The sequence below is a fragment of the Squalius cephalus genome (genome assembly GCF_949319135.1).
Source record: "Squalius cephalus genome assembly, chromosome: 10".
Classification (NCBI taxonomy): domain Eukaryota; kingdom Metazoa; phylum Chordata; class Actinopteri; order Cypriniformes; family Leuciscidae; genus Squalius; species Squalius cephalus.
Window position 1 is genome coordinate 7549605 of NC_137131.1, and position 23637 is coordinate 7573241.

General features: G+C 37.4%; 1 protein-coding gene across 1 annotated transcript in view; it reads left to right on the forward strand.

Annotated features, from left to right (window-relative positions):
* The window catches only part of ca16b (carbonic anhydrase XVI b), a 90131-nt gene that overhangs the window by 40530 nt on the left and 25964 nt on the right, over window positions 1–23637 (forward strand). The window contains exons 3-6 of the mRNA XM_079883993.1: window positions 11380–11559; window positions 14172–14320; window positions 20155–20250; window positions 22675–22741. Of these exons, the coding sequence (XP_079740119.1) occupies window positions 11380–11559; window positions 14172–14320; window positions 20155–20250; window positions 22675–22741 (492 nt within the window). The remainder of the gene's footprint in view (window positions 1–11379; window positions 11560–14171; window positions 14321–20154; window positions 20251–22674; window positions 22742–23637) is intronic.

Here is a 23637-nt window from a genome sequence, read left to right on the forward strand (position 1 = left end):
AATGTATAATTACACTATAATACTGACACATTAAAATAAAGTGTAACGGAATTGTGTTTAGAATAACTAAACTTATCTTACTTTTTAAGTCTATCAAATTGATCAGTACATTTTATTTAAATCATTAATGGAATACTTTACTCACTTTATTCTCGCTTCCAGGGAACACAAACAGAGAAGTTTTGAAGTATTGTATTAGTCGCTATTTTCCATAGCCTAGAAATCTAGACGCACCCTAGCGGCAGCAAAATGTATTTTGCAGCCAGGGTAGTCTAGCAACTCTCCGTTGACTTTCGGAGCTGTAAAAACCTAAATTAGGTCAGGCCAATCACATCGTGTATAGAGTAGGCGGGGCGGGCTTAACATAATGAAGACAGAGTTGCGACGGTTCCCTGCTACTTGAAAACAAAGAATGGCGGCTGCTGCTGGAGAACAGTCTTTCGAATCGGCTTTGGTTGCGACTCTGGAGGACTTGGAGTTAAGTTTTTCTTTGAGAAAAGAGCAAAGAACGGCACTTAAGTCATTCTTAAAAAAGGAAGATGTGTTCGTAGTTTTGCAGGCGAGATTCAAAAGTTGAATCTATCAACTAACGTTTGCTTCGCTGTTGGGAAAACGCTCTGGTTGGTTGAAGCGCTGTCCTATTGCGTGCCGAGGGAATTTGAAAGACAGCCATTTATCCCGCCCCTCGGATTGAGCCGTGTCTATGGTGAGTTGCCAGACCTAACATCTTGATGTTTTCCAGGCAGTTTAGTCTAAAAAAGGATGCAAAAATCAGCATTAAAGTATCATAAGGTACCATTTTTGAGTTATATTTCAAGACTTCCAAAGCATTTTGTGACAAGTAGGCTTGTGTAAATAAGCTAAGCTGCTGAGTCACTGAATTGAATCAGTCCAATTCATGAAGGAATCATATCACATGGCTTCAAAAGACTTATAGCTTTTGAGTCGTACTGCCTGTTTTATTGATACTTTTAATAATATTCAGAATATTTTTTTCTTTTTGTGTTTTAGCCTACATGCTTGAACTGAGATTGTCTAAATAATGGTAGCATAGCATTTTCATTTTTTGTGTGAACTAATCATTTAAGACCGATTGTTTATTGCTTCTCATTTCTCTTTGAATTAGGGACATGTAGCATATTTTGCCATGAATATTTATTCTAGATCTAGTCATCCATTTGAATATGCATATCTATAATCTGTGCACAAGAACACTCTCCGAATTCCTCATTTCCTATGACTAAGATGTTTAATTCTTTTTGAAGCGTAACGATCATTTGGTCGTTCATTTACGAGTCACTCCTGCAGTGAAGCTCATAGTAAGTCTTTCGAACAACAAGCCTCTTTCGACAAATAGTTCTGGTGAACGAATCATAATCTGCATAATTAGCATCTCATTGATTTGTAACTAAGTTGTAGGCATATTTATCCAGATTTAGATCTGATCTAGCCTGTTTTAGTCATCACTTGAAGCTATCAATGACCCTGGAAAAGTGGCAATAACCGTAGGCCTCCCGCCCAAACCCCAACCAGCTCCACTGTCACTATCAATCGCATCAGCGTCGCATGTTTGTTTCCTGTCGACCGTGCGCGGTCCACGGACCACCGAGGGTTAGATTGAACACGACTGGTGAGCGGAGCTGTGCCAAAAAGTGTGACGGCTGCCAAAGTCTGCGCTACGTGTCCCATTTTCTCAGGGGGGACAAAACAGACATGACAAGGCAATCTCCACACAGTCAGCGTTCCCGTGGCAACAACGGTTGGGTTATTTATCTGCAAGGTTAATGGGATTACGGCTGGTAACAAAGATAGTGGATTGAGACAAACATGTGCCCGTTGGACTGAAGGGAATGTGACAGAGTGGTAGCTGTTGAGCTAAATGACTCAGCTAGCCCAAACAGATGGCGCTCAATACATACACGAGTCATAAAACAGTTTTATGGCTGGCGTTCCTGGTTTTTCCCTCCAAAAGAGATCTGAATGTGGCACCGCATATTTGGAAGCATTTGCATCATCTTGCCTGTGCATGTTTTACTCACTTTTGATTTGGGAGTCTTTGTTCTACTTCTGTTACGTAATGCTTTTTTGCCAGAAAGTTCCATTTTTGTCTCATTTATACATAGAACATTGTTCAGTGCATCTGGGTATTCATTAGCAAAGTTGAGGCACTCTTTCAGTAAACAATATATAAAATATAAAATGAATTGGCAGAAGACAAGGCATCTGCATTAAGGCATCGGCAATGTTTTTTTCCTCTCATTTTAACTATGACTTTAGTGAAAAATAAATACCAACATGTATTTTAAATACATTTATTTTATGCTAAGTATACAGTACTACAAATACATTTACCTATTTATATACTTAATATAAATACCCTGCACCTTTTGGTGTACTAAATTAATATACTAATACTAGTGATGTATGTCGAGACCGGTCTTGTCACGGCCTTGACGGTCTTTGGTCTTGGTCTTGTCTTGGTCTCAGACCTCTCGGTCTTGTCTAGGTCTCGCTGTCTCAGACCGACATAGTGGTCGGGAGATTTAGCAATACAATACTACAATATCCACGATGACATAACGTTCGATAATGCATATTTTCCGCAACGGAACGGATTGAAGCGCGCGTCCGAGTGAAGACAGTGCGGCGTGTGCACGAGCCACACGAGAAAACACTTTATCTGCGCCACTGATCGCAGCGGCAACGAGCACTTTGATCACTTGATTTAAAAAACACATATCAATGACATGATGAGTTTTAACTTCATTCAGGAGATTTTGGGTAACTGCACAACTGACAGATGACTTTGAGCGCACCGCCAACGGTGTGTGTGTGTGTGTAACCATAGCGACAAAACTTTCGGATCCTGCACTTAAGCCTATAATTTCGTTTTTTAAACATTTTATTATGTATTTAAAAGTTGCAGAATGGATTAATTTGGAGACTCCGAAATCGGCAGAGATAGGCAGGCATTTGCTTAGATGAATTTGTGTCTTTGATATCTTTCTCTGTGTGTGTGTGTGTGTGTGTGTGTTGTTTGATTACAGTATTGTATTTAAGATGGTGGTGTTAGACTAAATAAATGGTCTTTTAAATATCTCCGTTGTGTTGACTAAACATAAGGCTTAATCCAAGTTTATAATTGTGTATCTTTAATTTGATGTTACAATTTCATCTACACATTAAGTATAATTTCAATTGGTTACATATTTCTCATTCTTTAGACAGTTGTTGGAGGAGCAAGATGGTGTTGGAGGTGTTTGATGTTTTGTCAGATGAACCAGTCAGTACCAGTCATGTCAGTCCTCAACAGTACACAAAAGTTAAGGGAGTCTCAATCCTCTAATAGTGCAGTAACAGCCATCATGCAATTGCTACACAGTTGATCTCACCCAGTCTGCAAAAACATTTACAGTGAGCTCACAGTCACACACACACACGACATGGTCTGTCTCTGTATAGTTCTGCCTGTGTAGTTGAAGTAATACCGTCTAATATGTATTGAATGTAAACTGTGGCTGAACCCTAGTATGATGCTGTTCTTGAATTCATAGTTATTGCTTAGCTTCAACACTAGTCTGTTTTTTTTTCCCCTCTGGTCTCGACTTGGTCTCGGTCTTGGTCTCGACTTGGTCTTGGTCTTGTCTTGGTCTCGATACCCTCTGGTCTTGGTCTCGGTTTAGGCGGTCTTGACTACAAGTCTAACTAATACACACACACACACACATACATATACATATCACGTAACAGCATGTAGGTCAAAGCTCATGGAGACAAGGAATATGTAGAAATAACATTTAATAACCAAACTCTCAGGGGAAATACCAAACACTCACGCTTACATTGACAAAACCAGACCAAGACTGAAGGAGAACACAAGGTATAAATACACAGGGACTAACAAGATAACTAATGAGGTGATTGACAAGGCACAGGTGATAAACATGACTAATTAGAACAATCATGGAACACCAGGAAACAGGACTGAACCAAAAACACAATGAAGGGGGAAACACAGATCATACATGTAACAATATACTCAAGTGATATGTCAGTAAATATGTTTATGGATTTGTACTATACTTAGTATGTAATAAATGTATTTTTAATACATTTTGGTATAGGTTTTTGTATTTCACTAGGGGAATCTATTTACATTTAGCTAGGTTTATTAACAAAATTTTGCGAATGATATATTTTTTGAAAATAAGTCTTAATATCTTTCACAGTTTGACTTTGTCGTGGGCTGAAACTTATGTAAGCACTCCTCCAGACTAAGTTTACTCTGCTCTCTGTTCCTAGCTCTATTCCTACACCAGCTTTCTGACAGATAGGCAACAGCTAGTGATAATGATGAAATTTAAATCCACCATCAGCTCTGGCGCCCCCCAGGGATATGTGCTCTCCCCACTGCTCTTCTCCCTGTACACGAACGACTGCACTGCCAAAGACCCTTCTGTCAACCTTCTGAAGTTGGCAGACGACACTACTATCAATGGCCTCATACACAATAATACTTATAGGCAGGAGGTGAACAGCTGGCTGTCTGATGCAGCCATAACAACCTGTAGCTGAACACGCTCAAAACAGTGGAGATGATTGTGGACTTTAGAAGAAACACCCCAGCACTCCCCCGGCTCCCTATCGGGAACAGCACTGTGGCAGCAGTGGAGTCATTCAGGTTCCTGGGCACCACCATCTCTCAGGACCTAAAGTGAGACAGTCATATTTGCTCTATTCCACAAAAAGGCCCAGCAGAGGTTGTACTTACTTTGCCAGCTGAAGAAGTTCAACCTGCCACAGGAGTTGCTGATGCAGTTCTACTCTACAGTCACTGAGTCTGTCCTCTGCACTTCCATAACTCTCTGGTTTCTCTCAGCTACAAAATCAGATGACTATAGAGGACGGTTCGGACTGCTGAGCTGATTATTGGTGCTCCCCTGCCAACCCTCCAAGAACTGTTTACATCCAGAGTGAGGAACTGGGCTCAGAAAATCACTCTGGATCACTCACATCCAAGTCACTTTCTCTGAGCACCAGAAAAGCCAGCCAGTTTCTTCCCCCAGGCAATCTACATCATGACCAGTTAAATGTTCTACCCACTGTTCAATGATAAATATGTGCAATACCACTTATATTTATTTCTCAATAACCTACCTCTTTTTATTCCATTCCCGGTAAATTCTCGACTCTGCTGTATATAGCACACCTGTACATACAAATTTGTCTAATTTTATACAGTTTCAGCTTCATGTTTTTGTAAAGTTAGATCACTTTTTAGGGAGCCCATCTTTACAGGGAGCCCACTCCTAAAAAAAGATGCTAAATGTCTCCTGAAATTGAGCAAAATTCTGCTAGAGCAAAGAGCATCTAACCAAAATGTAAAATAGAGAAAAGAAAAAAAAAAAAAAAGTAATTGAATATGGCAGGTCAAATCAAACCCACCTGAATTCCAATTGCCATCTTTTCATGAGACCATTATCTCAGAAATGCACTTTTTTTCATCAGCGATTTGATATTTAGAGGCGTTTGCTAAGGCAAGCATTAGTATTGTAAAGGTCTAAAGGCCAGACTATTATAGAGTGTTTTTTTACCACCCTAGCAACCGCATAGTAACGTGCTAACAACCGCTCAGAATACCTTAGCAATCTTATAGCAAACAACTTTGTGGCTTTTTGCAGTGTCAAGCATTTTTCTTCTAATCTAGTTATGTAATTTATTTAATGGTGTTGCTTGTTAAATAAGACATTATTTATGTTAAATAGATGATGATCAGATGTCATTTTATATTAATGAAGAAATTCAGATAGTTCCAAAGAGGGTTTAAATTTTCTTCCATTTGTAAATGTGTTGTCAATGTTGAATTTGCATTTAGGGCCCTGTATTGCATCATTAGTATTTTTACACTATGCAGTCCCGCATGCCCTGCATTCATTCATAAATGTAGGCCTTATGGCAACACAAACAGCATAATAATCATAGATGTGTTTTTATGCCAGCTTCTGTCATCAATAAAATAAGTTACACATAGCCACTTCATGTTTCAATCCCCCATTGTTTACAATTAAAGTTTAATTGAAAAAAATTCAGATGATGATATAGTTGTGTATCTCTGCATTGCCAGGCTTGAGATGGAAGGGAGAAAAATGCTGTATCGTTCTCATTATCATTATCTCGCTCCTCCTGTCTCTTTCTGGAAATCAGATCACGCAGAATTAATCCAATTAGTGTCTCTGTTAATTAGCCTGCTATTCCAAGACTGATATATAAATTAGAGCTTTCAAATTGTTTGGTGAGATTGTTCTGAACACTAATTAAAATGCAGTGTGAATTATATGAATTGGCAGGACATAAAAGATGAGTTATTTCTTGGCGGAAAGAAAGAAGGAAGTTAGGAAAGCCGTCAGATTTAGCACACAGCTACATGATTGCGAGTAGTTCAAGTCGCCCATCGAATCTGCAGCAGTCTTTCATGTAGATGAGGCTGTTATAGGTTTATTGATATTTCTGTTATATACAGAAAGGCCATGATGAGTGTAATGGCTGATAAACGGTAATATATCTGGAAAGGATGATGCGTCGTACAAGATGTAATTATCCAAGTCAATTCATTCTGCTATTATATTTATATATTGCTGCATAAAATTGTGTTATAAAGGAAATCCATGCATTTGATAGAGTAAAAGGCATCAACAAAGACTTTCTACATGAGGTGAACTGTATGGACTAGCCACACCTGTATATATCATGGCTTATTTGATGCAAAATCACATTTAAATTTAGCCAAATCTTAAGCAGGTGGAGCACCAATAAGAGCGAAAGTATTTCAGCGTAATTGCATCTCTCAGGCATCTGTTTGAAAATACACATATGTAGTGCATGGCACCTCACACTGCCTTGATGCTGGAGTGTCAATGAAAAATTCAAAAGGGCTCTGAGGCATATAATATCTTCTTATGATCCATACTGATGCCCTTAAATGCTTTGAAATGTATTCCAACAGAAATTCTCAACAATCAATGAAACCATTGGACCATAATTCATTAATTTACTCTGAGAGTGAGTAAAAAAGCACCATAAAGTATCTTCTGTAGCTCTCAAATGTAATTCACGCTTATATACAATTATATGGGTTTGGAACAGACTGACGGCAGAAGGTCTGGACTTCATAGCAGCTTTCATTGGCCAAGGACTGCCCAGAGGCCGTCTGACTGACATGTAAAGCAACCAATCACAGTTCATGTTGTTCCATATCATGCTTAGGGGTGTGAAAATGTAACATCAATGTCCCTACAATAACAAACCGGTGTGTAAAACTCTTGTACGTATTTCAAAGAGTCTATGGCGCAAACTTTACATACTTCACATACTTTTGAATATCCAGCATTTAATTGATCCTGATAAGCGCTCTTTGTCACAGTAGTAAACATGACAGCTTTCTTCTTCCATGAGGGGGTTTGGCATCACGACATCTTTGTATCGGACCGTTAAACAACGCAACACGCACGTCTCCCGGAAATCCTGTAGAATTCAACCAATCAGATAACGTCTTTGAAAATCCTGAAGTGTTTCCAGTTAAATGTGTCAAATCCATCAGACGTTCAGCCAGCGGTCTGTGGGCGTTACGTCAGAGGCTGAGACTCGGTTTGGAACAATATAAGAGTAAATAATGGCATACTTCCTTAAAAGCAATAGTTCGAGCCAAATTTGAATGTTCTGTCATTATTCACTCACCCTCATGTTGTTCCAAACTTGTATGACTTTCTTCTGTGGAGAACAAAAGTAGATATTTTGAAGAATTTTTCAACTGTATTTGTCCATATAACGAGTATTATAAAGACATGAGGGTGAGTAAATGATGACAGAATTTTCATTTTCTTAGGTGATCTATCCCTGTAAGTCCTATTAATTATCTCCTCTGACATTTTTTCTCAGTCTTTGAAGAAGAGTTGATAGGTTTCGTCTTTTTGTCTGTGAAAATTTGTTGCGTTTGCAAGAGCAAGACACAGGAAGACACTACAAAACTGTCAGCTATCACCTTCCTTCAACACATCTCTCAGTGTGATGTGATGAAAGCTGTTGCATCTTGCAACTCGTGAGGCACGTTGTCTGTGGTGACCGGATGTCAGATATGTATATGGTCCTTACGGATGAACAAAGTGTTGAAATGAAGGAGACGCTGAGTGACTTTTAAAAGAGTGTGATCCGTCGATCACCCTGGCAGGGTGGATGTAGTGTCACTGACACAATTGAAGATGCCGAGAAAGCCAATTGTTTAGTCTGCGACACAGAGAGATTAAATGGTTCAATGAAGATTTGTGGACTGTCAGTTAGATGGAAGGGGACGGCGTGCAGGAAATACCGTAGACCGATCGCTTAGGATGAGAACAGCGTCTTGGTCTTTTCACAAAGGAACCCAGATGACTAATTAATTAGGAGATCAGAGAGCGGAGGGAATTCGTCTCAGCTTTGCACAGGTGTTTTAAATCTATTTTAGAGAAGATGGTGTCCTGCATTGCTGTGGGGGGCTTATGCCAAAGAAGGCTGAATCTGGACGGGAAAATGAGTATTCCAGGTGAAGTGTCTTTGTGTAGATATCCAACCCATGCTGGGACAGAAACCGACAGCTGGTTTGGGACACGCCGTGCTAGCACTTAACAAATCAGAATAGAGGAGTCTGGCCCACGGAGAAATCAATGGGGAGGTGGAAAGGGGTAATCCAGCATTCATCTAAGATTCCTATTAGCACCAAGAAAATGCAAGTGGCTGACTGTGATCTGAGCTGCCTACCTGAAAGCATAGACGCAGAACCCTGAGGAGATGCAATGAAAGCCAAGATAACCCTCAGAATGCGTTTAATTGGCCTGTGACATTGGGGAAAAAACAGCATCAGATTGTAGCATCAATTCATCGATTTGGACATGGACAGCCATGTTGTCAGAATGCAAAAATATTCACAACTGAGAAACCAGTTGCTTTGGCGTCGCTTGAAAATTTATGTCAATTAGCAGAGATCCGAGGAGAGTTTCGCGCTGTAGCGGTGGGCCAAGAACTTTGGAATGACCTACTTGTCCCCTCATTAATTGGGTAAGAGGAGTAACCTTTCCTTTAAAGAGGAGAACCGTGACTTCTTCTGTCCCAATGGAAAGTGATCTGACCTTAATCTGTCAGATGGAAAAGAGAGCTCCGCCATTCTCTCGTGGTCTCAGTGTTCCTGTTTTAGAGACCTAGGTGTTGGGTTGAAATTGGTCAGGGCATCTCAGTTTTCTGTCTTCGATTGCTTGGTCCACTAGAATCCAGCAATATTGGGTGTTTCATTATATTAAATTAGATTAGATTAGATTAGATCAAATTCAATTAATCTGTACATTAGGTACATTTGCATATCTGTACATTTAGGCATAATTCAGTGACTCTTTCTACAGGTCACAGCTATACACCAGTAGGTGTTGACAAGTGACTTTTTATGAGTGAATCATTGAGTCATTCAGTCAACCATTTTGATTTGTTCAAAAGCACAGATTCATTCAGGAATGCAACAAGTGACTGTCAATGAGTGAGTCACTGAATTAGGGATGTGTGAAACTAGCCGACTAGTCGATTAAACGATACTGCTGCTGCTAGTCGACTTTGCACATTTAACATTTGCTTTATATTTTTACAAAGGCTATGTTTAAATTACCATCAGTTGGCAATATTGGTGTCTAAAATGTAAGGTACTCGATATTAACTTCTTTTTTATGGTTTCTGTTTGTAGAAAAGCAGTAAAGTGGACAACTAGAGCTTTTTCTGTGGACACGAGTCAATTTGACAGCGTTTGGTGTGTTTGGTTGGTGTGAAAGCGGATTTCCGTACTCTACTTTGCACCAACAACCCACACCAGTCAAACAAACCAAACTTTTTCAAACTGACTCTAGAGTGAAAGCGCCCTCAGAATATCATCGGGATGTCATACAGTATATAGACAAGGAAATTAAGCATGACTGAGCTCAGTTGGGAGTCGACAGACTTTTAGCACAGAACATTAGACAGAACATTATTCTTGACACCACGATCAGACCCTCAAGCCCGAGGGCAAATCTGATGTGCTGCTGTCTTTGAACCTATGACATAAAATACTTTAGTTATGAACATTTTTTGACTGTGCATTTGATTTATCATCATGGATTGACACGGGTCAGTGTGAGATAGCGTTGTGGTGGCAACCATGCACCTTTTAGACCAATCCAGTGAGGCTTTTCACCTCTCCTCCCACTTTCCACTATCTAGGCTGGTAAGAATCTCAGCAAGAGCAGTCCTGATGAGGAAATTATGGTGGTTAGTTAAATTTCGTAACATTTTGTTATGTATTCAGGTTGCCATAGCAAAGTCTATTTAATCTGACTCTGGAGAAGCCGGTCCAAAATTTGGAGTGATTAGCTTCAGGCTCCACACTGGTCTTCAGAAATTATAATAACATACTGTCGTGTACATTTGTACTTGCAGGAACCTGAAAAATTGTGATTAAAATTACAGTTTTCCTTAGGAGTTTTCCTTTACTTCCTTAAGAAAGTTTGCTCTTGTTAAAGAGCAAAGCCATTGTTTTTACTGCTCTTAAGAATCCCATCCATACATATAGCTGTTTACCACAACCCTCTAAATGTCACAGATTATTATTCATATACTGTGTGGGAGACTTAATTTGAAGCGCAAAGCATTAACCATTAGGAGGCAATTTAAATACACCACTTTGACATGGACTCTGATATGTCTGCCACCACTGGTAATGAAACCATTCATCAGTTTAGCACTGCATGTTTGCAGAACATGCGTGTTCATATTTCTCTGTCTTAGGCCAACACAGATGGCTGATGAGCAGCAAATGATAGCTCAACAACATTATGAGAAAAAGTTTGCATTGCATTTGTGTTTTGCTAATTCTGATTTACATTGCAAATGTGTACTTTTCCTCAACTGGCAGACAGAGATGAGTCAATGTTTAGTCAACAGAGGAATTTAATTCTGTCCTGATGCATGACATGATCCACTCTGTCTAAAATTATTTTAAACAGCATTTTGCACATTCATTTTTACACAAAAAATAAATGTTTTTTATTTTAAATGATTATGCATGCTATTTTTATTGATTGAGAAGCCTCATGCTAACTGAGAGACTACATGAAATATTTTTGCTTTTAAAAATTAATTTGCCACACCACAGGACCTTTTAAATGAACTAGTGAAGGAAAAATGTGATTTAAAAAGGTCAAAAAAATGCACTTAAGGTTAATTTGCATACTGATCGTGTGTAATTTGTTGCTTTTAAGCATCTGCCAATGAATAAATGTAATGCAAATGTATTGAAAAGTTTCTTGTTCATTGTTCCATATCCTTTCGCAGGCACATATGGACCACGGAGATGGGCCTCCGTTTATCCAGAATGTGGGGAAAGGAATCAGTCTCCAGTGGACATCCTAGATCAAGACACCCGAGTCTCTCAGGAGTGCCAGGAGCTTACCTTGGATGGCTTTGAAACCAAGTCATCAAACAGGACTACCATGAAGAACACGGGCAAAACAGGTTAATCAACGAATTAAACTTTTAACAATCCTCATCTGCTCTCATTTCAGAACTTTGACCATCATTGCACTATTAGCTTAAGGCCACTTAAATTTTTAAAATGTTTCCAAATAATTGCACTGTAAGAAACATGTAGATGTTGAAAGGTTTCCATCATGACACTCCATTGCATCAGGTTTTAGGGAGTTTGAAAGTCATAGACCAAGCAAATATCAGACATGCTGTACACAGTCTAACGCCACCCTCAGTAAGTTCCTATAAGATCACCCTGGATTATGTTATGATGCTTGTACATCTGTTGTGGATGTGGAAATCTGAGCAGCATTATTTACAGCAATTTTTTTGAAGACTTGAACTACCATTCAAAAGTTTGAGGTTGCTAAGATTATTTTAGTTTTTTGAAGGAAGTCTCTTATGCTCACCAAGGCTGCATTTATTTGATCAAATATACAGTGAAAACAAGTTTTCTGAATTAATATTACAATTTTAAATAACTGTTTTATATTTGGATATAAAACTAAATTTTCAGCATCAATACTCCAGTTTTCAGTGTCACATGATCCTTCAGAAATCATTGTAATATGTTGATTTGATTTCTTATTATTATCATGGTTGTGCTGCTTAATATTTTTGTGGAAACCGAGATACACTTTTTAGGATTCTTTGGTGAATCGAAAGTTCAAAAGAACTACATTTATTTGAAATAGATTTTTTGTAACAATGTAAAAGTCTTTACTGTCACTTTTGATCAGTTGATCATGCATCCTTGCTGAATAAAATATGAATTTCTTAAAAAAAAATAAAAAAAATTAAATCCCCAAACGTGGTGTAATGTGGTGTATCACTAATGTGGTGTATCACTAAAATCTGAAATATTTATTTTCAAAATATTTATTATTTCTAAATGTTCTCCATTTTCCTAAGAATTCTTAGTTGTCATAAATATTCTTATTTAGTCCCCCACACCTTATCTACCACCATTTACATTTTGCATTTTTGCACTAGTTTGTAGGGAAATCAAATCACCCACTTTGGCCTACAAATCTAAAACTAAACAAGGATGGCTGATGAAACAGCATACTTTTCAAATAATGCATTCTGCTGGTTTTAATTAGTAGTGATATTGAGAATGGCACACTCTAAGAGCGCTATATTTACTCTTGAGAAGGTTTTTGGGAATGCTCGCCAAGACCATCAACTCGCTGAGGCATAATTACCATAGACCTACTGTTTACCGAGCACAGCATTATATCCTTTAAATCCCCAGCATCATGGGATTGAAATCGCGTTGGAGGGTTGGGGGTGTGGGGTGGGGTCCCCCTCGGTTGAAAACACGTTGATTGCAGTCACCCTCGGGTGAAATTGCAGGGCCCCCCTAAGGCTGGAGGCCCCTAGAATCTTCACCACCTTTCGCCCCGCTAACAACGGCCTTGCGAGGAAACCCTCCTGAGTACCACGAGTCTTTAGCCCAGTGTGTGCATACAGCGATGTTTGTGTATTCACCAAAAGATCCTATCTCTCCACAAACATTTATCATATCCCACTGAATCAGTTTGTTTACTCACATCCCTACACTTCAGTTTACTTAAGAATTAAACACAGATCTCCACACGAGAGCTTCTGTGACGTGAGATGTCTTCACGTAGTTCCTTGCAGTTCAGCCTAGTTTCTTTTGATTACGCTTCTCGTTCTAATGGAGTATGTGGCTGAGCTGCAAAACTTTTCGTCCAGTTTAACATGGTACGATGTGATTAAGGGCCAGATTTACCTAACAGGGCAAATTAGCGTGAGAGCGCAATCCCATAAAAGTGCAGATGGGGGATGAAAAGTTCTGCTCGTGAACACAGACGCAGCCGGATCATTTTATAATGACCAATGCAATCTACCAAGAGCCGGTCAAATTAACGTCTGGTTTGGGTGATAAATAATGGAGCAAATACCAGTAAATTGACTGGTACAAACCATAGGAAATCACCTTGCATGATTCAATAATGCGTAGGGTTTATTTGCTGCATACAGTGCTCCTATTTGATTCAATCAATTTACTGTCTCTACTTACAGTTGAATGGATTCAGATGTTCAGAATGTTTTAAAACGTCACCGAGTTTGACCAAGTTTATTAATTGGCATTGGAAAACCAAGTGTATGAAGTAGTTATCCTGTTTCTGCGGAGTCTACCAAGCAGAAGCAATGGAAGATATTTCAATTTGTTTACCAATCCAGGCTTTAAAGAGTCAAGAGGTCGACTCTTAATGCGGTATAATGTGACGGTCTGTGCCAGGAGAGCCTATGGAGCTCATTTTGATTTGTCCGCTCTGGCCTGCAGAGTGCACACTCAGTTTCCTTTGCATCATTATTTGTTTTAAAGGTCCTTTGTCAACATAAAAAAGACAAAATTCCCCTAGAGCATTTTTACAGTCTGAAGAAAAGCAGGGTATTAAAATGTGTATATATATCTGAATGCATTATTTGTTGTTGAATTACACAGCTTAAAAAGCTGTACATATACTTGGTTGCCTTAGTTTTACATACTATGGCTAATTGAATTTGAAGTAAATATTTATTTTAAGAGTGTTTAACTCCCTCATCTTGTCTTGTTTTCTTCATCACAGTGTCTATAGCTCTGAGGAATGATTATTTTGTGAGAGGGGCCGGCCTACCTGGACGCTTCAAAGCAGAGAAGGTGGAGTTTCACTGGGGCAGCACCAATGGGTCGGCTGGTTCTGAACACAGTATCAATGGAAAGAAGTTTCCAGTAGAGGTGAGTAAGTCACATTATGTCTAGAATACAGAGTTCATGAACTAGGGCTGGGTGATATGGGCCAAAAAATCAGTCGATATTGATAATTATCACAATAAATGTCAACTTTTTATTTCTTTCAAGTTTAAAGGCAGATTTTTGTCTCCTGAGTGAAAGTTGTAGAAAACAATGGAAGCTTGTTTCCGCCACAGAATAAAAAATAAAAAAGGTAATTGCGACTTTTATGTCTCACAATTCTGACTTTTTTTCTCGCAATTGTGAGTTTACATTACATCTGAGAACAAATTTCAAATTACTCATACATTAAATGTATATGGTAAAAGTATAAAACAATTTAAATATGAATATCCCACATTTCTGCCACAATCCAATGGTTTCAGTTAGTGCTACTACAGTAAATCCATGGTAAGGAAAAAGCCTTCTAGCTGTATCGTTGTGGCACAATGTTTCTCCTGTCACTAACTGTAAGTGTTGTTGAGAATGTCAGCGCCGTTTCGTCTGGCTTTAAACTAGTTTAAATCACAAGGCATTTGATTTGTTGTTTGTATGGGAAAACTCTGCATGAAATGGAACACTTCTTACTGGATCTCACAGTGATGTTTAGTGGGTGCGAGATCGAGATGGTCAGCAAGAAAATGCATTGCTCTAAGCTCGTGTTGCGCAGTGTTTTGAGCCGAGCTGATGAATGTTCAGGGTGACGCGCAGTTCAAACGAGCAGCTCTGCTTCTTTTTTTTTTTCTTTTTTTTGCGTTTGCCGTTTAATGTTTATCATACCAGCTCGGCAGTCTGCAATATGCATGCTCAGCATTATTTAATGCATAAACATTATTTCAAACACTTATCAAACTTTTGAAAAATTATATTGCGATAATTATCGTTATCGTTTTATCACCCAGCTCTACAAACTACAATTGTACTCAAAAAAACAAACAATCATTTCCACTTCCACTTCCATCTGAAAGAATCCAGATTTTGGATTCTTTCAGTATATGTTCTGTAGTAAAATCAATACAGCTATAACGAAACCTGAGCAAAAGCTCAAATCTCTCATAGTCAAGACCTTTTGGTGAACATTTTTCTTTAAGTAATCCATTGTTTCTTTACAAAACACTGTCTTTGTGAACAGCCCTTAAACCACTCACTTTCACATTTAAAAAAATCTTATTAGGAATGGATTTTTAGATGAGTAGGACAACTTTACTAAATGTGTTTCTTTAAAAAAGTTTAAAGTTTTTCCTTAAAAAAGGATTCCACCTTGATTTGAGTAGGTTGAAAGTGGTGCACTAATCTGCACTAATTGAAGAGCCTCTCAATGAAACCGGGAGGGATCGATGTGTTTTATTGACTTGATGGTGCGACCGCTGCATTTCACAAAAGAGCAAGGATATTCTGCTTCCTTCTAACCTTATCTTTAAAATGATTTGAGTTCTGTGGCCGGTTGCATAAACTGCTTAGATTAGTCTTAAAGTAGTCATCTACATTTTCTGCTCTTTTTACTCCTAACTTTTTAAAGTCAGTCACATAAAATGGTAGATTGGTCTATTTGGAATTAGAAAAGTAAGACTGATTACCTCTTGGTTAACTACTAGTAGCCAAACTAGTTCTGAAGACAAAGTCCTAGCAAAGTTTATGCAACTGGCCCCTGCCTGGTTTTCTTCACCAGTTGATCTTGGTGGGTAAATGGACCAAATGTTTCTATTCAGGTTTATTTAAATTTGTAACAATTATTGTAATAATAAAACATAATAGATGAATATATACACTGGTGGTTAAAAGTTTAGAATAATTAGTTTTTTTAATGTTTTTTAAAAAAAAGCCTCATGTTTACCAAGGCTGCATTTATTTGATGAACCATACAGTAAAAACAGTAATATTGTGAAATATCTTTAAAATAAATAATAAATACAATGTATTCCTGTGATGGCAAAGCTGAATTTTCAGCATCATTACTCCAGTCTTTAGTGTCACATGATTTTGAAGAAATCATTCTAATATGCTGATTAAAATAACTTTTATTCAACAAGGAGACATTAAATTGATTCAAGTGACATTTATAATGTAAAAAAAAAAAAAAAAAAAAAAAGCTGTTCTTTTGAACTTTCTATTCATCAAAGAATCCTGAAAAATTGGTATCAAAGTTTCCACAAAAATGTTAAGCAACAAAAAATAATTTTAGAATGTAATAATATTTCACAATATTACTCTTTAACCGTTTCAAATAAATTCAGCCTTGGTGAGCCTAAGAGACTTCTTTCAAAAACATTTTTTTTTTTTAACTTAATTATTCCAAACTTTTAACCACCATTGTATTATTATTATTAATTGTATTGTAATATAGTGTATATAAATTTGAATAAAAATTAATAAATAATTATCAAATTTTATTTATTTATTCTTATTATTAGTTGTAGTAGTATTTTTTTTAATGAATGAATTGTGTGGATGTGAGAAAAGAACCCTAGTGCTAATCTCAGTCAACAATGACGAAATGCCATAAATGTTTAATAAAGTATAATTCCTTTTGCATGCCTTACAGGGTACTGCTACTTGTTTTAAAACAACCTTCCTGTTGCCTGGCAGATATTATTTTGCACAAGATTAGTAGTATTAGCTCTTGATTGTAAACCTCGTCCATTTGGCCGTAAACACTGCATGCACATTGAAGTTCATTCACATTGAATTCTTCACATCGAAGAAAAAGCAACACTTTGTTTTTTTTTGTTTTTTGAGATTTCAGTGAAAATGGTGCATAGCCTGAGACTGGTACGCACCACTGCATTCAAGTTTAATATCGTTATGCAATCACACATTATACACTGGAACATGTTAAGTCGAGTGTATGCTGTTTGCTGGCCTTTAGTCCCCGCACATGGTTTCTGTCCCATTTTGATTCATTAACTAAACGTGTTTGTGCTGCGCGTTACTCTCGGTCACCATAAACTCTGTATTGGCTCTTGGAGAAAGCTAATTGGCTAATGAGGTTTAGTGATTAATGAGTAATATATTTCCCCCTGTGAAGACACAATAAATGGACACCATTAAAGTCTGTGATTTAAAAGAGGCCTGAAGGAGACTGATTGGTTTTCATTAAAGACTTTAACTTTGTTCTTTCTTCTCTTTATTAGCGAATTAATTCATTGTCCACCCCTTCTGACATTGTCTGGCCTTAATTACTTTGTTTGGGGGTTCGTTTTCTGTTGCCTTACTTTTGCCTGCAATTCTTTCGACGTGTCTGTTGCTTCGCCAAGGACGTTGTACCTCTCTCCATTACAGAAAAAGCCCTTTATTTTATTTCATTTTTTATTTCAATGTTCGAACAAGGTCAGAATGTGTTCAAAGTAGAAACAAATACTAAATTCTGAGCCAAACTCTACTGGCTTTTATCCAAGATCTAGCAGTATTTCTTATCTATCATTACAGTGTCTACACAACAACAATTTAGAGGATGGGAAGGCGAAATCATTTGTATTCATCAGTCTAAGTTTGTTCGAAATTAGCTGGCACAGAAGTCAGACGACCTGGGCTGGATCCACCTCTCTGGCAGCACTTTCTCATTAGACGAATCGACTTCCCTCCATAAATCCCATTTTTACACAGAAATACAATTGATGTGTATCTACGCCGCTGGATAGCCGCTAAGCATTATCTAGCGATTTAAAACCCAAACACACTGAAGCCAGAGACTGGAGATGCATCCAATTATCTTTCGACGACTTCTGTTGACCTCTGGCTCAAGTCTAGCACAGTAAATTAAACTATGACGGCAATAGTGTTAATGTAATTTTTTAGCCTTTTTGCCACTTGTGTTGCTTGCCAAAGCAAGCATCACCATTAGTATTTGAATGAACTCTTAACCCTAAGAATTCAACTTTTGCGCACACAGTTTTCATTACAGATGTTTCCCTGTAAAGCCTGAAATATGAAATAATAATCAGAAAAAAAAAATGTTTAATGGAAAAGTTAATTGAACCTTAAGAAAAAAAAAATATATATATATATATATTAGGGATGCACTGATACCACTTTTTCCAGAACGAGTCAGAATGGTTTTTTTTTTTTTTTCATTTCTAATTATGCTTGTTAAAATGTATTGTAGTAGCTACTTTTACTTTCACTGTTCAGTGAGGAAAAAAACACCTTGATTTTAATTCAGAGGCCCAAAGTGAGAAAAAAAAAAAAAAGTTGGTGCAGATGTTGTTAAAGAGAAATAATGCATATAAATATCAGTTGTCACTCTATATCTCCCAAAATATGTCTTAAGATTATATTCAAATGCTTCATCAAAGCTCTGTAGTTTTAATTGTGGGGGCCAAAAGATATAATGCAGTGCAATACAATGATGATTGACAGATGTGCAAATAAATGCTCCTCAAAAGCCTGATGTATCATATTTAATACTCACATTTTAGAATGATTTTTCAAAAAAAATAAGTTGCTTCAGTCCAGAAAGTGTTCATCTTGAAATATCACTAACAATATAAAAGGTTTTCATAAGTTTATAAAAATCTTTAAAGACCTTTTATTCATTAAAGGCCTTTTACTTGCTAAAAAAAGAATCGTCAATCAAAGGGCTTGTAGAAGATTACAACAGGTGTGTTTTATCAAAGTTTTGATCATGTTGATAATTTAGAGGCCTTAGAAATTGTTTCAAATATGATACAGTAGGCTTTGTAGGGATAATCATATCTCAAATCGTGCAGCTTTTTATAGAGGAATGTGCTATGGCTTTTTAAGTGTTCTTCATCTTGCTGATGATAAAACGAGTGATAAAAAAATCCTATCTAGGGACCAGAGTGTCAGTATGCAACCACACAGCATGTGTTAAAAAAACCCAGAATGTTTTAGTAACCACATAACAACGTTATAGCATCTTTTACAGGGCCAATACTAAACCTGGAACCTGTTCTTAATGTAGTTTGAGGCAGATTTTTTTTACCATGCATATTTTACCATAGCTAATTTGGCTAGTTTCTAAGAGGTGAATATTGACTGGACACAACATCTATTTTCCTACCCTAAATGTACTATTAAATGGCTAGCTGTATTTTGTTATTGGCGTTTAGCGTTGTTTTCTCCTCTCCCGTCCGCAACCTTATCAAAAGAGACTGCCGCCCCATTAGTTGAAAGCTTGCTTTTTTTCTTACATGCACCATTAAATGACCAGGGACATGTGCTAAAGCAAAGTCTACAATATAAAATGTAGAAAGAACAGCATCGACAGGCAAATAGAGAGGCTGTCAGGAAATAAGCTCAATTGGAACGTGATTGTCATAGCGAGGTTTAATCTTATTCCCTGCATTTCAACGCTCTCTTTCACGATTGCTCAGCTGCTGCAAGCTTTGACACGCCATTCATCCCGCTTCCCTTTCTCTCCCTCTCTCTCTTTGTACGATCGTCCCTGTTTTTTCTGTAACAGTAGATTTAACATTTATTTGACACTTTGTGCGTTTGTTCAGAGACAATGTTTAAGGCAACAAAGACATGTTGTTTATTGCGGCGCGCTGAGGGGATTTGGTTCTGAGGTTCGCTTTCTTCCTAAATCCGTCCTCAGAGAGAGAGAGCGTATAATCCTTAGTTGTCTCCGATGTCAAAATGTGGAGTGATGAGAGAAGTAGGATATGACAGATATTCCATTTTTGTGTGTGTGTGTGTGTGAAGATGAGAGGAATATCAATTCGTGAGGATTTGACAGCGTACTGTACCAATTTTGATACCACAATGCATTGTGTTTACTAAACAGGAAAGTCAAAGCAGAACATTAGTATGAGCCGTTTCATACCTTGTCAAATAAGAATTCTGTTATAAAACCCTGTTCCCTTCTTTTTGCCTCATAGATGCAGATTTACTTCTACAATTCAGATGACTTTGACAGTCTGAGCACTGCGATAAAGGAGAGACGAATCATCGCCGCCATGGCTGTCTTCTTTCAGGTGAAGATCTTCTTTGATTTTTTTTTTTTTGGTTGCAATTTTCGAATGTTTACCAGCCTGTAAAATGGAGCTTTATAGCTCATGATACCTTCTCAAAGAAAGGGAGAAAGAGACTAAAATTGGTTTGGACCTATGTAGCCTCAGGGCCTATTTTCATCGTCAGCAACAGGTAGAAGAAAGCACAGACATTCTCTGCTGCCCTCTAGCCATCTTTCTCTTTTTTTCTCACAGTAAAGTCTAGCTTCATAATAGAATAAACTTGCTCCTTCCTTTAGTTTCTAAAAGAATAATGACAGTCTAAGGGGCAAGGCATTGCAATAGGATATACATCAAATAAGTAGGACTAGAAGTGTAGCTGTGAGACTGTAAGCGACTAGCACAAAAGTGGCCTACAAACCTTGTCTTTACAAAAGTTCATGCAGTCTTTCATCCATTCTGTCAGCACTGTCTGTACTTTCTTCTGCACTGGAAGCTCCTGTCACCAAGGCAAATTCCTTGTGCGTGTTAACATACTTTGCAATAAAGCTCTTTCTAATTCTCATAAACCATTAAATGACAACCAAGAGGTCAATATTTGGCTGGTTAGCACGGGCTTTTTGTTAGCATGACATTTTATTAAAGTCTCAATGTGGTGAAAATCAAGCTTTTAATTTTGTTTATATGTCTATGTGGTGTTTTTAATATGGTTTAAGACAAACCATGTGCAAATTCATAAGTCAGCTAGCACCATTGCTGAGTATTTTCTCCTTAAAACTGCAGGGAACCAAAGACAGTCTCAAAAACATGGTTCTGACGTCACAAACTACCTTGTAACCAATCACGTCAACGTGTGATCGTCAACGAGTGGATCTCTGAGCTGGTGTGAGTGAGTGGAGGCGGGACTGATTTGCATATTCATACAACCGCGTATACTAAATGAGCGAAGGGTGTAGTGTTACATTCGAGCTATTTAAAGGCTTGTTTTAAATCAAGAAAAGAAAATCAAAGAAAAAAACATTTAAATATGTGATTTTGATCATCAAAGATGAGTTTTAAGGGATACAATTATTGACTGCATTTTTTATTTATGAGTATGTTAGTGAAATTATTGTGGTTTATTCTGCGGATTTTCCAGAAAAATCTGCATACTTTGTGTTTTCTGCACTGATTCCATCTGGACCTGCATAATGAGACATATATCCATCTAGAAAAGTAGTCCGATTACTGAAAGGATGATTTAGACAACTTTACAGCTCAAATAACACATTTTGTTTAAACTGATTAGTTTTTTAATGGAAACCGTGATAATTTTTTTTTTTCATGTTTATTTGATAAATTGAAAGTTGAAAATAACAGCATTTATTTGAAATAGAAATCTTTTGTAACATTATAAATGTCTTTACTGTCACTTTTGATCAATTTCTGTCAACGAAAAGTCTTACTGATTTTTAAACGGTAGTGCAGAAGAATTCATTTAAGTGCTTTAATACAAATACAAGCTTCATTTTTTTTTGTTTGTTTGCTTTTACAAACTGAGGGACGAGTTGAAGGAAGTGACATCACAGAGCAAAAACACATACAATAGAGCTCTTACCAGCACCGTGTCTCCTTTGTTGGTTTATTTTTACTTTCCCTTCTCTTTCAACTGTGACGAATGTTCTTATCAAGGGTGAAAATGTCACAAATTTCACAGTTTTCCTAATGAGTCAAGCCAAAAAAAAGAAGATTTGTGGTGCCATAGCCTTAGTATTCAGGGATGCCATATGAATATAGAGAGAAAAACAGGCTTAGCAGGTCAGCGTGAGGATCCGTGAAAATAATATAAGCTTTTTTGCCACGCAGCGCCACATTCATTCCCCCTTCATTCACTAACATGCTTCGCACGCTCTCATACAATATGTTTTCACACACCTTAACTAATGTGACAGAGCTATTCCTCACGCTGAAAGTAGAACGCAGGTGTGTCCTATGTTTATCCATTGCCAAACGGTGAAAGAATAACCTACGTCGATGGACTTAAACATCTTCGCCCACATGTGACAGCGTTATGGCTTACCGCTATTAGTGCTTAGACGAATGGTGTCATATGGAGTGTGACATGTCCGTTCCTGGGGGTTTTATATAGTTAATCGATGTGGGGCTCCGGTATTGGTGGTTCCCTTGGGCTCTTTTATTCCCACCTAGTTCAACCAAATGAATCCTCAGAGAGCACAAGTGAGTATATTTCATCTCTGACCTGAATGAGCTTCTCCATCAACCTGAATAAAAGGTGCTTATGTCAGCATGCTCTAGTTTTTAATGTTGCATAAGCAGCGAAAACAGGAAACTCGTGTTCGATAATAGTAGGATTTAAATGCACCCCGTCTTTTTTTGGGTTTCTTGGACATAGAGAGGGAAACGGAATAATTGCTAATTTCATGTTGCGTTTGTCTGTGTTTCTCATAGGTGTCGAAGAAAGACAACATTGCAGCTGAGCCCATCATCTCAGGTCTTAAACGAGTGGTCCATCACGGTAAATGTAACCATATGAACAGCTTGCAGAGTGCACACCTATAATAAAATAAATAAATAAATAATACAAATTGAGCACTTTAGCTTCAGCGAAAAACATGTTTTTTATCAATAACCTTTTTTTGCTGGATAGTTCTTGTGTTGGTTATATGGCTCTTTGGAGATTGTCATATTGTTGTATTATAGCTTCTTCAGAACAACATATTGGTTCTAATAGTGGAAAAGTGAATATATTTTTTAGGTTATTTGAAGCGCATAGACGGTTTTGTAAAAGAACCATGAATTCCAAAAGGTTCTCTTGGTGTTCATATCATGAGAAATTTAGAATGATCTTTTCAGGATCAAGGATCAAGTTCAAGAGAAGTGTGCTTTGAAAACACTGCCGTTCAAAAGTTTGTGGTCGGTTTGTAAAAAGAAGTGTCTTATGCTCATTTATTTGCTCAAAAATACAGTAAAACAGTAATATTGTGAAATTTTATTACGGTTTAAAATATAGCTGTTGTCTATTTAAAAATTTAATTTATTCCTGTGATGGCAAAGCTGAATTTTCAGCATCATTACTCTTGTCTTTACTAAATAAAAATATGAAAAAAATGTAAACAAAATCTTTCTGACCCCAAACTTTTGAATGGTAGTGTACCTGAAAATACTATAATAAAAACTCCCTCTCAGTTCCTATAAGTTTAACACATATTCACATCTGTTGTTCAGAAACTTGGCCCTGCCAGTTACGATGGAAATAAAGAGAAAGCTGAACAGACGTTATTATTTCTAAATACCTGAAGAATTAACAATAAGATAATAAAATATCCACTAAAACTTGTGTGTACATGCCGCATCATCTTTTTGCCTCATAGTACTTCAATTTAGGTTTCTTGAGATCTCGTTCAGTCTTTG